Here is a 15,050-nt window from a genome sequence, read left to right on the forward strand (position 1 = left end):
CCCCCTGCAGGCCTGGTCCCACCCAACTTCCCTCCCCTGCAGGCCTGGTCCCCCATAACTGCCCTCCCCTACTGGCCTACTCCCCCCCCTCAACTGCCCTCCCCTGCAGGCCTGGTCCTCCCCAACTGCTCTCCCCTGCAGGCCTGCCCCCCCTCAACTGCCCTCCCCTGCAGGCCTGGTCTCTCCGAACTGCCCTCCTCTGCCAGCCTGGTCACCCCCAACTGCCCTCCTCTGCTGGCCTGGTCACCCCTAACTGCCCACAACTGTACTCTCCTGCAGGCCATCTTGTGGTGGCCATCTTGTGTCCACATGGGGGCAGCCATTTTTGACCACTTGGGGGCAGCCATCTTGTGTCTTGGAGTGATGGTCAATTAGCATATTACTCTTTTATTAGGTAGGATAAATGGATTACCAATGAGATCAAGAAAAAAATTTAAAAATTCCTGGAAACAAATGAAAATGAACACAAAACAACTCAAAATTTCTGGGACACAGCAAAAGCAGTCCTGAGAGGGAAGTTCATAGTACTACAGGCATACCTCAAAAAACAAGAAAAATAAGCTTATTTAACCCTACAACTTAAAGAATTAGAAAGAGAACAATAAGAAAAGCCCAAAGGAAGTAGAAGGAAGGAAATAAAGATTAGAGCAGAAATAAATAACATAGATACTAAAAAAAATAAAAAAAAAAAAAAATTAATGAAACCAAGAGCTGGTTCTTTGAAAGGTTAAACACAATTGATAAACCGTTAGCCAGACTCATCAAGAAACAAAGAGAGAGGACCCAAATAAATAAAATTAGAAACAAAAGTGGAAAAGTAACCACCTACACCACAGAAATACAAAGGATTGTAAGAAAATACTATGAACAATTCTATGCCAAGAAGCTGGACCATGTGGATGAAATGAAAAATTCCTAGAAAAATACAATCTCCCAAAATTGAATCAGGAGGAATCAGAAAATCTGAATAGGTCAATAACAACTGATGAAATAGAAGCAGTAATCAAAAAACTCCCAGCAAACAAAAGTCCATGTCCCAACAGCTACACACGGGAGTTTTACCAAACAGTCAAAGAACTAACATCTGTACTCCTCAAACTATTTCAGAAAATCCAAGAGGAAGGAACACTTCCAAACTTTTTTTATGAGACAAGCATTATCCTAATTCCAAAATCATATAAAGACACTACAAAGAAAAAGAATTACAAGCCAATATCCCTGATGAATATAGATGCTAAAATCCTCAACAAAATACTAGCAAATCACACCCAGCAATATATTAAAAAGATTATACACCATGACCAAGTGGGATTTATTCCAGGGATGCAAAGCTGGTACAATATTCACAAATCAATAAATGTGATACATCACATAAACAAATTGAAAGACAAAAATCACATGATCATATCAAGAGATGCAGAAAATGCATTCGACAAAATCTAACACTCATTTTTGATAAAAACTCTCAGCACAGTGGGAATAGAGGGAGTATATCTCAACATGATAAAGGCCATATATGACAAACCTATAGCCAAAATCATATTCAATGTGAAAAAACTAAAAGCATCTCCCCTAAGAACAGGAACAAGACAGGGATGTCTGCTTTCACTACTCTTATTCAACACAGTACTGGAAGTGCTAGCCATAGCAATCAGACAAGAAGAAGAAATAAAAGGAATCCAAATTGGAAAGGAGGAAGTAAAACTCTCATTATTCGCAGATGATATGGTATTGTACCTAGAAAACCCTAAAGATTCCACCAAAAAACTACTAGATTTAACAAATGAATCTAGCAATGTAGCAGGATACAAAATCAACATCCAAAAATCGATGGCTTTTTTTATACACCAATAATGAATTCTCAGAAAGAGAAATTAAACAAATAATCCCATTTACTATTGCAATAAAAAATTAAGATACTTAGGAATAAACTTAACCAAGGAGGCAAAAGAAAAGACCTATACTTGGAAAACTATAGGAAGTTGGAAAAAGAGACAGAAGGAGATATAAACAAGTGGAAGAATATACCATGTTCATGGATTGGTATAATCAACATTAAAATGTCCATACTACACAAGGCAATCTATGGATTTAATCCCATCCCATTAAAATTTCACAGAGCTGGAACAAATACTCCAAAAATGTATATGGAATCAAAAAAGACCCTGAATAGCTGCAGCAATTTGAGAAAGAAAAACAAAGTTGGAGGAATCACAATACCAGATTTCAAGTTATACTACAAAGCCACCGTAATCAAAACAGCCTGGTACTGGCATAAGAACAGGCATATAGATCAATGGGACAGAATAGAGAACTCAGAAATCAACCCAAGCCATTACGCTCAATTAATATTTGACAAAGGAGGCAAGAGCAAACATTGGATTCAAGACAGTCTCTTCAATAAATGGTGTTTGGAAAATTGGACAGATATATGCAAAAAAATGAAACTAGACCACCAACTTACACCATACACAAGACTAAATTCAAAATGTATAAAAGACTTACTAGTAAATGTAAGTTGTGAAACCATAAAAATTCTAGAAGAAACCATAGGCAGAAAAACCTCAGACATCTCTCGTAACAATATGTTTACAGATACATCTCCTAAGGCAGTGGTCGGCAAACTCATTAGTCAACAGAGCCAAATATCAACAGTACAATGATTGAAATTTCTTTTGAGAGCCAAATTTTTTAAACTTAAACTTCTTCTAACGCCACTTCTTCAAAATAGACTTGTCCAGGCTGTGGTATTTTGTGGAAGAGCCACACTCAAGGGGCCAAAGAGCCGCATGTGGCTCGCGAGCCGCAGTTTGCCAACCACTGTCCTAAGGCAAAGGAAACTAAGGAGAAAATAAACAAATGGGACTACATTAATATAAAAAGCTTCTGCACAGCAAAAGAAACCATCATTAAAACAAAAAGAGATTCTAGCATATGAGAAAATATATTTGGCAATGATACATCAGATAGAGGGTTAATATCTAAAATATATAAGGAACTCAAGACAACTTAACAAAAGGAAGGCAAATGATCCAATTAAAAAATGGGCAAAGGACCTCAATAGACACGTCTCCGAAGAGGACACTGGTGGCCAAGAGACATGAAAAAATGCTCAAAGTCACTAATCACCCGAGAGATGCAAATCAAAATGACAATGAGGTACCATCTCACACCTGTTAAAATGGCTACCATCAAAAAATCAACAAATGACAAGTGCTGGCGAGGATGTGGAGAAAAGGGAACCCTAGTACACTGCTGGTGGGAATGCTGACTTGGTGCAACCATTATGGAAAGCAGTATGCAGTTTACTCAAAATATTAAATATGGATCTGTCATTTGACCCAGTGATCCCACTTCTAGGAATATATTCTAAGAAACCCGAAGCACCAAGCAGAAAAAGAATGTATGCACCCCTATGTTCATAGCAGCACAATTTACAATAGCTAAGATCTGAAAACAGCCCAAGTGCCCATCAGTAGATGAGTGGATAAAAAAGCTGGGGTACACATTTATACCATGGAGTACTATGCAGCAGTAAAAAAGGATCTCTTGGCTTTTGAGACAGCATAGACAGACCTAGATAGTATCATGCTAAGTGAAATAAGTCAGTCAGAGAAAGACAAGTATCACATGATCGCACTCACATGTGGACTTTAAGTAACAAAATAAACTGATGAACGGAGTGGATCCAGAGACATGGAAGCATGGAACAGAGTGTGGAATTTCAGACGGAAGGCAGGGGAGGGTGGGAGGTAATCAACCAAAGACCTTGAATGCATATATGCATAACCCATGGACATAGACAGTAGAGTGCTGAAGGCCTGGGGCGGGGGGAAGGGGAGGCGGCCTGGAGGGTGTCAATGGGGGAAAAAAGGGAACATAGGTATTTTTTTCAACAATAAAGAATTATTAAAAAAATAATAACATTGTTCTAATGAGCATATGATTCAATGTTACTACCTAAGGATGAGTTAAATAACTAAGGATGAAAATGTTAACTATATTTTAAAAGTCACAGGCACTAATCTAGATAGTTTTTATGTTATGCACTTGACATAAAACACTGCCAGTACTACTTACTAAAAGCGAAATTAGAATTTATGCTTGGAGTGAAGCTAACTTTTCATCTTTTTTCCCTTAGCTGTATTGAGCCATTTCTGAAGTACTAGCACTGAACATTTCTTTTTCTTCTCTGAGTTCTTAAATGCCTACCAAACACCAACATCAACCTACTAATACATTGCAATATTTACTAAAATAAGTACAAATTGATTTATACATTTAATACCTAACAAAGATGCTAAAAGAATCTATTAGAAATATAATACTTCTATTCACATAAATCAAGAACCTATCTTCAAGAGGATTTCCTTATGTTAATAAATGCCATAATAGAGGTAATGGAGTACTTTAAAAATCTATTATGATTTTCAATAAAACTAATTTCTGTATGTAAAAAATAATCAAGATTTATTACAAGACAGCAGCATAAATGGGCAGGTTAAGCTGGTAGCCACTGTCCCAACTTAAAGTTATCCTGTAAAAATATACCTGATTTTTAAAAAACAGTATTTAATGAAAGAGATTACCTAAAGGTTTTTCTTGACAGGTGGATGAGGTAACCAGGAATGTTCAGGTATATGGATAAAATGGGGGCAGACCTAAAATGTGATAATACTTAAGAAAAGCAAAAACTAATCAATTATTTTGTAATCTGCCTGGCAGGGGATGGGATGGGCGTGATTAACAGGAAGAAGTTGGTATGTATAGGATCTAAAATGGAAATCCAAAGAGCAAGGTTTACACTGTGTACTGCCAACATTATCCAGAGGAAAAAAATGTCCTTTACCCTATAGTGGAGATGTGGATATCAGGTTTGATTCCTGCATTTCTTTTGTTTCCTATGCTGCCTTTCTCAACAGGTATTCCTCATATGAACCAGGAAATGACTATTTTCTAAAATTTTCCAAGATATTACATATGTAGTCTTCTTGATGTGTAGGAGGGACATGTAGTCACATAAAATGGATGCCTAAGGGCATTAGGGTTTAATTCTCCTGTAGAACTTTGAGAAAGGCTGCAGGAAATATGCTGACTAGTCATCTGGGATAACTGGCCCATTAAACAGTAATAATTTTCATGGTAAATTGATAAAAAATGACATTGGTTTAGCCCAGCTGGTGTGACTCAGAGTTTGAGTGTCGATCTATGAACCATAAGATCACTGTTCAATTCCCAGTCAGGGCATATGCCCAGGTTGCTGGCTCCGTCCCTAGCAGGGAATATGCAGGAAACAGCCGATCAATGATTTTCTCTCATCATTGATGTTTCTACATCTCTCTTCCTCTCTGAAATCAGTAAAAATATATTTCAAAGACAAAATGACATTGGTTTATGTACTGGTCTCCCCTGAGTTCTGTAAACTTTTTGCCAGTATCCAAAAGATTGGTAATCTGTGTATGCTGATAATCCTTCTTATATAATAAAAGGCTAATATGCAAATTGACCAAACGGCAGAATGACTGGTCACTATGATGCGCACTGACCACCAGGGGGCAGACGCTCAATGCAGGAGCTGCCCCCTGGTGGTCAGTGTGCTCCCACAGGGGGAGCGCTGCTCGGCCAGAAGCTGGGCTCACAGGCTGGTGAGTGCAGCGGCAGTGGCAGGAGCCTCTCCCATCTCTATGGCAGCACTAAGGATGTCTGACTGACGGCTTAGGCCTGCTCCCCAAGGGCTCCTGGACTGCAAGAGGGCACAGGCCAGGCTAAGGCCCCCCCCACCCCCCAGTGCACGAATTTCATGCACCGGGCCTCTAGTATATGATAATAGCCTTATAACTTGTTTAGCATCCTTAGTTTGTCTACCATTTAATCTACTCCTAAGTTAATATACTTATTTAATATTCCCAAAGCACAGATTCTCTCCCTTTACTTAAAAAAATTTACTGTTATCTAGTATTCTATATAATAAAAGCCTAATAAGCTAAGTGCCCGGTCATTTGGTTAGCCGTTCAACCAATCAAAGCGTAATATGCTAATGATATGCTAAGGCTGCTCAACTGCTCGCTATGACGTGCACTGACCACCAGGGGGCAGACGCTCCGACCGGTTGGTTAGCTTGCTGCTGGGGTCCAGCCGATCGGGACTGAGTGAAACAGGCTGGACACACCCTGGAGCCCTCTCGCAGTCCCTCCCCAGATGGCCAACTTCCTGTGTCCCTCCCCAGCCCTGATCATGCACCAGTGGGGTCTCTCGGCCTGGCCTGCACTCTTGTAATCCAGGACCCCTTGGGGAATGTTAGAGAGCTGGTTTTGGCCCAATCCCACAGGCCAGGCCAAGAAACCCCACTGGTGCACAAATTCGTGCACTGGGCCTCTAGTAGAATTATAATCTGAATCCCAGCATTCAAAACCTTCCAAAGTGTAGTAGTCTGAAGCAGTGCTTATCAACCTTTAATGTCCATATCAATCATTTGAGATATAGTTAAAATGTATATTCTATTTCAGTATGTCTGGGATGGGATCTGAGATTCTGCATTTCCAACAAGCGCCAAGATCATAACAAATGTTTTTGGTGTGCAGACTACATTTTGGATAGCTGGGATCTAAAATACCTTTCTGTTCTTTCTGTCTACTACTCTCTAGTTAGGTTAACTAGCTTCTAAATAAAATGGATTATTTGTCATTCTTTGACAGCTTTCTGATGTTTCCCCCTGCCTAGAATACTACCCCTCATCTCCATTCTGACTTATAAAAATACTAATCTACCACGGATATAGTCAAGCATCTTTTACATGAAACCTCCCCTAAACAAGTAAGATCTCTTCTTTGTCTGAATTACCATATAATTTATTTTATTTAACAAGCTCTCATATTGCACAATGTGTCATATAATGTCCTAACCATGTTACAAATATTATTTTAATCCTTATAAAATAACCCTATGAGAAAGGTCATCTCCATTTTATAGATGAAGAAACTGAGATGGAGAAATTAGAAACTTGCACAAGGTCTTAGAGCTAATAAGTGGCAGAGCTGGGATTTGAACCCAGGCTGATTAACTCTAGACTCCATGCTTTTAACCACTATACTAAGCTCCTCCTATTGGTATAGACAAATAGGTTGTCCTATGTTCTATAAATGTTAATATACACTGAATGGCCAGATTATTATGATCTCTGAATGCATGATAATCTGGCCACTCAGTATATATACATATATATATATTAGAGGCCCGGTACATGAATTCGTGCATGGATGGGGTCCAGCCAGCCTGGCCAGGGGGAGGGGACATGGGCAGTTGGCCGGACTGCCTACTGTCGAATTCCTGGTCGAGGGGACAATCTGCATATTAGCCTTTTATTATATAGGATATACACCGAGTGGCCAGATTATTATGATCTCTGAATGCATAATAATCTGGCCACTCGTTGTACTTTATAATCTTATCTCATTTATTCTATATCCTTCTGTATTCTACCCAAAAGAACATTTTGTACACAAGGCAAAAAAAAAGTTTAATAATAATAGCTTAGCACTATGTTTAACACATACTACGGTGCTAAATAAATACTTACACATTCAATTAATAAATATCTATAAGTATGATGCTGGGCTAGGCCCTGGAGATGCAAGATGAGTAAGACATGATCACTGTTCTCAGGGAACTAGAGAAATTATAAACACAGGTTTTTCTTTTATTTGCAAATTTCCTCTGATGATTGCATCCAGTTTCATGGGTTTCAATACTATCTCAAAAGCAATGTTTCCCAGCTTTACATTTTCAGTCCTGATGTATCCTTTGAGCTCCTGAGTAATACATACAATGGACCTCCCGACATCTCATGCATGTCTAATGGGCAGCTTACTATGCCCCAAATAGAACTCCCCCCCTCATCACTGTTGGTCTTTTGTAGCTTATAAGTGAAAAAAAATGTTTGTAAAACTGCTTTGCAAGTTATAAAGTGCTAGTCAAGTATTACTGATTATTCTTCCCCAAATACTCTTTGAATTTTCTAGTAGGCTTTCAATTAATTATTTCTTATTTATACTTTGCTCCAGAGTGATCTTTCTAAAATACAAATTTGATCATGTCACTCTTTTCTTAAAATCCTTCAATGGTTCTTCATTATTTCCTTAGGATGAAATCTATTCTCTTTAGCACTATAAACAGTCACTGTCTTTCTCTTTAATTCACCCCTGCCTCTTAAAATGAACATGTTCCAACTATACTGAGTTACTTGACACCACCTCAGCTCCATAGCTACATAAAAAAATCCCACATGCTGTTTTAGAGGTTAGTGTGTATTCCTAAGAGCATATTTTCTGGGTTATCTCACCTCTGTTTCTTTCTTTTCTTTTGCTATAGTCTATTGTCATTTCTTTACTTTCTTCCCTCCTGTCCTTATATGTATTTCCTCGGTTTAAAATTCGGTTTTGCTTATCAGATTTAGTCCATTTTTATAGCTCTTGGGTCAATTCCTCAACAAATTTTAGTTATACAATCTTATACATTAGAACTTCTTTTTTTAATGCAGGAGATGCAACAATTCCAATTAAACTGTGAAATTTCCTGAACATTAGATTACTCTATTTTTATCAAGAACAGCTTAGCTCTTCCTTTGTTGCTATTTAGTAGTGTCCTGGTTAACTAATATTTGTTATATTATGAAGAACAGGAAATAAAAACTTACATTGAGAAAAGCTGAAGAAGCCACTCTGCCAGCTGCTACAATAAAATCCATAATAAGCATTGTGGCACCAGGCAAACCAAGTGAAAAAAATTGAGGTGAGCAGTGCTTGATGATTGTATTGACAATATCCTGAGAATAAGGAAAGAAGGGAGAAAGAATATAACAAATGTAATCTTGAGTATCAGCTAATCAATATCCTTAAAAACAGATATCACATGAAATAATAAAACAGGTAATCCTATATAATAAGAGCCTAATATGCTAAGTGTCGGGTCGTCTGTTCAACCAATCAAAGCGTAATATGCTAATGTATACTAAAGCTGCTCAACTGCTCGCTATGATGTGCACTGACCACCAGGGGGCAGACAGTTGATTGGTTGACCAGTTGCTATGATGTGTATTGACCACCAGGGGGCAGATGCTCCAACTGGTAGGTTAGCTTGCTGCTGGGGTCCCTGATCAGGACTGAGTGAGATGGGCTGGATACACCCTGGAGCCCTCCTGCAGTCCCTCCCTGGCTGGCTAACCTCCCATGTCCCTCCCCAGCCCCAATCGTGCACCAGTGGAGTCCCTTGGCCTGGCCTGCGCCCTCTCGCAATCCAGGACCCCTCGGGGGATGTCAGGGAGCCGGTTTCGGCCTGATCCACAGGCTAGGCCGAGGGACCCCACTGGTGTACGAATTCGTGTACCGGGCCTCTAGTTCCCATATATTGGCTGACTAATTACAAATACTAATTTTAATTCCTCCAAATAATCCATACTTATTATTATATTCTGTCAAAGCAAAGTAAACTTAAAACACATTTGTTTAACTGAGATCAATACAGCATTTTTTTCATTACCACAGAGGAAGTTGGAAGGCTCTTTGTTTCAGAGGGTTAAAACTGAATTGGCAGAGTATCTCCTCCTGTTACCTATTTGTTTCCATGTGATGATTCTGATCTCTGAAGTTGTGTGACCTGTTATATTACAACTGAAGAGATTCTCTTTTTTAGATAAACTGAAGTCCTTTGATGATAGGTATTTAGCATTGGAAATCTAGATGTAGTCACCTTTGAGGGAATATTCTTGACTTGATTAATAATCCACTTTGCCTTTGGAATTTACAATGAGAATGTGGTATATTACCTTGTATTACTCAATGTGATTTATCTTACACAAAAGCTCTCTTTTTCTAGTTATCAAGAGCATCAATTTATCTGAAACATGTTATAAGGTAGAACATTGTAATTAGTCCTAATTAATGCAAGAAGTTCACTCATTTTTCAGAAAGTGAAATATCTTTTAATATAAATTTAATGCTCTCTAAATGAACTGAAAGTGAAATTTAACCACATTTGATAAAAATGCTTGCATTACTTTGACTTGTAACCTCCCACACTTTTCAGTTTTTTTGGCCAGGATCAAAACCCCTGAAGTAATGTTCTAGAGTCATAATTATGACTATATAATGTAATGATTGTGATTGACACAAATGCCAAGTCAATATAATTGTCATTATGATCATACAATTTATGGTAAAAAGAAAATGTGATGTGCTGACTCTTAGAGTAGAAATAAACCTCTGAATACTACATGACTAGATGAGTAAGTCCATATGCCTCAAGTACCAATTATCAAGTAATAATTACAAAATGTCAACGTAAGCAAAGGATGGCTTAATCTCTTCAAAAAGTGAACTATTTGGTATAACATTAGAGGAACAATGCATTTAATAATCACGTCAACCCCTTGTTACAATAGCTTGTTTTTCCACATACATTTCAAAAACAAGAGTTAAAGAGCACTGAGAATCAAACATAAACATATAAAGCAACTTGCTAGAAAGTGCATAAATTTACCTGATCAATATGAAGTAATCCACAATGCATTATGTTATAGAAATGTGTCAGAAAATCTCTATTTGGAGAAACATCTTGTCTTCTTTTCATTGTATTGCATATAAGTTTATAAGCATGTAATTTACCTTGCTTATATTTATCAGTCAACATGGTTGCCTACAATTTAAAAATATTGGCTTTATTACTACTCAAAAACAAATACTGTTTATTAAATACTTAAACATTTAAATATAGTAAGATATATATATGAGGGACCCCACCCGTGCACAAATTCATGCACCGGGCCTCTAACATATAAATCCTATATAATAATAGACAAATATGCAAATTGACCATACCTCCGACACACCCACAAGCCACGCCCACCATCCAATTAGAGCGAGTATGCAAATTAACCCAAACCAAGATGGCTACAGCCACAGAGAGCAAGGTTTCCTAGGTTACAGAGGAAGCCAAGCTTTCTGCCAGCCGTTGCAGGCCTAAGCCTCCACTCAAGCTACAAAGTTTCAATTATAGAAGGTAAACAGATTCAAACAAATGGCGGCAGAATGGAGCTTGAGAGAGCAGGCCAGGGTTGCCGCTGGCAACAGGGGAAGCAAAGCTTTCCACACACCCTGGCTGGGCCCACCCGCTTAAGGCAACAAAGTTTCAATTATAACCCCAACACAAATGGCTGTGGGCCTCGGAGGGAGCCCCAGGATTGGCTCTGCTCCAGGCTACAAAGTTTCAATTGTAGAAGGAAAATAAATTCCAGATACCAGGGCCTCTGCTTGCGTTGCCAGGGTGCATGACTGGCCTGAAAACCACCACAGGCCCCTCGCTCAGGCTGCCCCACGCCCCAAGGGAACCCCACCCTGATCAGGGCAAACCAGCTGGCCCCCACCCCTGTACCAGGCCTCTATCCTATCTAATAAAAGAGTACTATGCAGATTGATCATCACTGCAACACATAATATAGCTGCCCCCATGTGGTCAAAGATCCTGCCCCCATGTGGACACAAGATGGCCACCACAAGATGGCCAGCAGGAGAGGGCAGTTGGGAGGCACCGGCCTGCAAGGGAGGGCAGTTGAGAAGGACCAGGCCTGCAAGGGAGGGCAGTTGGAGGTGATCAACCCTGCAGGAGAGGGCAGTTAGGGGTGACCAGGCTGGCAGGCAGAAGCGGTTAGGGGCAATCAGGAAGGCAGGCAGGCAAGCAGTTGGGAGCCAGCAGTCCTGGATTGTGAGAGGGATGTCCGACTGCCCGTTTAGTCCTGATCCCAGAGGGGTCCCAGATTGGAGAGGGTACAGGCTGGGCTGAGGGACAACCCCCCTCCATGCACAAATTTCGTGCACCGGGCCTCTAGTATAAATATAAATATAAATATAAATATAAATATAAATATAAATATAAATATAAATATATAGGCCTGGTGCATGAATTTGTGCACAGGTGGGGTGCCTCGGCCTGGCCAGCGATTGGGGCCATCTTGGGGCCAGCTGGCTGGGGAGAGGGACCGCGGGAGGTTGGCTGTGGGAGCACACTGACCACCCAGCTGGCCGGGGGGAGGGACCACGGGAGGTTGGCTGGCCTAGGGGAGGGACTGTCAGAGGTTGGCTGTGGGAGTGCACTGACCACCAGGGGCAGCTCCTGCGTTGAGCGTCTGTCCCCTGGTGGTCAGTGTGCATCATAACAACTGGTTGTTTGGTCGACTGTTCTTAACGGTTGTTCAGGCTTTCATAGATTTTTTTCAAAGCACATATCTTATTTATATAACAAAGTGTTATTTATATATCCCTTACAGTATGATATTGTTGTTATTAAGTTTTCTGTGCCTGTAACATCAAATGCTTTACTATTCATTTTTGTTTTGTTTTTAAATAGACTTTTTAAAAGAATAGTCTTAGGTTCATAGCAAAATTGAGCAGAAAGTACAGTTTTTATATACTCCTTAACCCCACACACGCTATTTTCTTAAAAATTTAAATTCTTTATTGTTTAAAGTATTACATAAGTCTCCTTTCTCCCCCTGACCTCTCCACGACAGCCCCTGCCCCCTATAAAGCAATATATTTATTTTCATTCATTTCTATGTTGGCCCAATTTCTTTACTGAACTAATTATCAGAATTATTTAAACCATTATCATTAAAATGATACAAAACAGTATGAATTCCCACATAATTTCACTTAGAAAAATGTATCAAGCATATCAAGTGATACTTAAAAGAATCACATCTTTAAAGTATATACTGTGACACAAATTTAAGGTTAATTATTTCATTAAATATAATCTATACTAATAAAAGCCTAGGTGGTCCTCATGCCCTCAGGCGACGCCCTCACATCACCATAAGATGACCGCCACAAGATGGCCAGCAAGGGAGGGCAGTTGTGGGCGATCAGGCCAGCATGGGAGGGCAGTTGGGGGTGACCAGGCTGGCAGGGGAGGGCAGTTGGGGGCAAGATCAGGCCAGCAAGGGAGGGCAGTTGTGGGCGATCAGGCCAGCGTGGGAGGGCAGTTGGGGGTGACCAGGCTGGCAGGGGAGGGCAGTTGGGGGCAAGATCAGGCCAGCAAGGGAGGGCAGTTGGGGGCGATCAGGATGCAGGGGAGCAGTTAGGTGTCAATCAGGTCGGCAGGGGAGTGGTTAGGGGGTGATCAGGCTGGCAGGCAGAAGCAGTTAGGGGCAATCAGGCAAGCAGGCAGGCGAATGGTTAGAAGCCAGCAGTCCCGGATTGTGAGAGGAATGTCCGACTGCCGGTTTAGACCTGATCCCTAAACCGGCAGTCAGACATCCCCCGAGGGGTACCAGATTAGAGAGAGTGCAAGCTGGGCTGAGAGATACCCTACCTAGTGCACGAATTTTGTGCACTGGGCCTCTAGTCCTATATAATAAAAGTGTAATATGCAAATTGTCCCCTCCACTGGAGTTCTTCCGGGAGTTCAACCAGGGGGCGGGCTGACTGGGGGAAGGGAGGGAGGCCCCAGCCGGGGGCGCTGGCAGGCAGCCGGGGAAGGGAGGGAGGCCCCGGACAGCGGTGGCAGCAGCTGGGAGAAGGGAGGGAGTACCCGGCCGGTGGCCGACAGCTGGCAACCACTAGGGACCCTACCAGTACCTGAATTTCTTGCACTGGGCCTCTAGTAAAAACATACTTTTCTATAAAAATGATGCATCCTGTACAACAAGCATATCAAACTCGCGGCCGGCGGGCCACATGCGGCCAACAATGAATATTTTTGTGGCCCCGCCAATATAATGGTATGTAAGAAACATTTCAATAAAAATGTTGTAACTTAATTTTGACAATATTGTTATACATAATTATTAACAACAAACTATAACGTTCACTAATGACTGATTATTATAAGCGTGTTTCATTCATTTCCCTTATGTGCCTTATGCGCAGGCGCACCATTTCTCTCCACTAATACTAGCAGTGAATATTTTAGCAGCTGATTGCCATGCTATTATTCTTGTACTGACTCGTTTGGTGTGCACAACAGGAAATATTTTGCTTTTGGAGAACCAGAAAAATAGGTTTATTTGTGTTATTAATTTGTGCAATTATTCAGTGACTGGTAAGTTAATGTTCAAGAAAAAATATTAATTTTTATTAAAATGTTCTATTATTTTATGTTAATGATTACTCATTTATTTCAGCTCTTTGTATTCAGCATGTCTCTATCGAAACAAACCTACATTTCTATGAAAATTGAGGCTTTTGTTTTTTTGAAACCCACATAAACTTAACCCTTATTTGGCCCATGTTAGCCTTTGAGTTTGACATGCTTGCTGAACAATAATTTTGCTATGCCCACTCTCTTTGCTATATAACCCCTAACGACTAAAAACTAAGTGTGCTAAAAGACAATAAATCAAACATCTGTCATATGTTTAAGACTGACACATACTTATATGCTAAATGAAATGTTTAAATTTTATATATTAAGCTTACCTTGAAAAGCCAAGGTGTAAGAATTCTCAATGGAGGTATCAAAATTGGTGGAGAAGGGGAGGTCAGGTTATCAGTCGAAATGCCGAGGTTATCTCTAATCTGTAATTTTCAAATAAAATGCAATAAACCTATGTAAAATGTTCTTTCTTCTAATTTGTTTTACCTTAAACTTGAGATCAAGTCCAGTATCTACCACTAACTACATATTTAATCATGGTTAAGTGACTTCATCGTGGAAAGCACCAGTATATAATAAGGGGGGGGGGGGGAGAAAGGATAGTGTGGCTATGTTATTTAAGGCTTCTGCTTCTTAATACTTTATTTTAGTTTCCTTCTCTTCTTTTCTTTTTTACCTTAGCTAAATTCTGCCAAAGTTCACAGAGGTAATCAAAAACTTGAGCATGTATTTCAGGATCCATAATAGCATTGACATCTCCCAAAATGCCTAGCATTCTTCGCCACATTACAGTAGCAACATCAGCATGCCATCCTGTAAGAGTGCCCCCTGCCATCACACTACAACATTCAGATGGAAATTCACTGATTTCTATAGAAAAAAATAATACACAAGTATTAGTAATT

The 15,050-nt window shown here is 40.0% G+C and overlaps 1 protein-coding gene across 2 annotated transcripts in view; it reads right to left on the reverse strand.

Annotated features, from left to right (window-relative positions):
• The window catches only part of RALGAPA1 (Ral GTPase activating protein catalytic subunit alpha 1), a 273,811-nt gene that overhangs the window by 137,140 nt on the left and 121,621 nt on the right, over positions 1 to 15,050 (reverse strand). For both annotated transcript variants that reach the window (XM_054716552.1, XM_054716551.1), the window contains exons 22-25: positions 14,822 to 15,015; positions 14,469 to 14,567; positions 10,534 to 10,689; positions 8,693 to 8,821 (exon numbers count right to left, since the gene is read on the reverse strand). In XM_054716552.1, the coding sequence (XP_054572527.1) occupies positions 8,693 to 8,821; positions 10,534 to 10,689; positions 14,469 to 14,567; positions 14,822 to 15,015 (578 nt within the window). The remainder of the gene's footprint in view (positions 1 to 8,692; positions 8,822 to 10,533; positions 10,690 to 14,468; positions 14,568 to 14,821; positions 15,016 to 15,050) is intronic.

The sequence above is a fragment of the Eptesicus fuscus genome, chromosome 5, assembly GCF_027574615.1.
Source record: "Eptesicus fuscus isolate TK198812 chromosome 5, DD_ASM_mEF_20220401, whole genome shotgun sequence".
Classification (NCBI taxonomy): domain Eukaryota; kingdom Metazoa; phylum Chordata; class Mammalia; order Chiroptera; family Vespertilionidae; genus Eptesicus; species Eptesicus fuscus.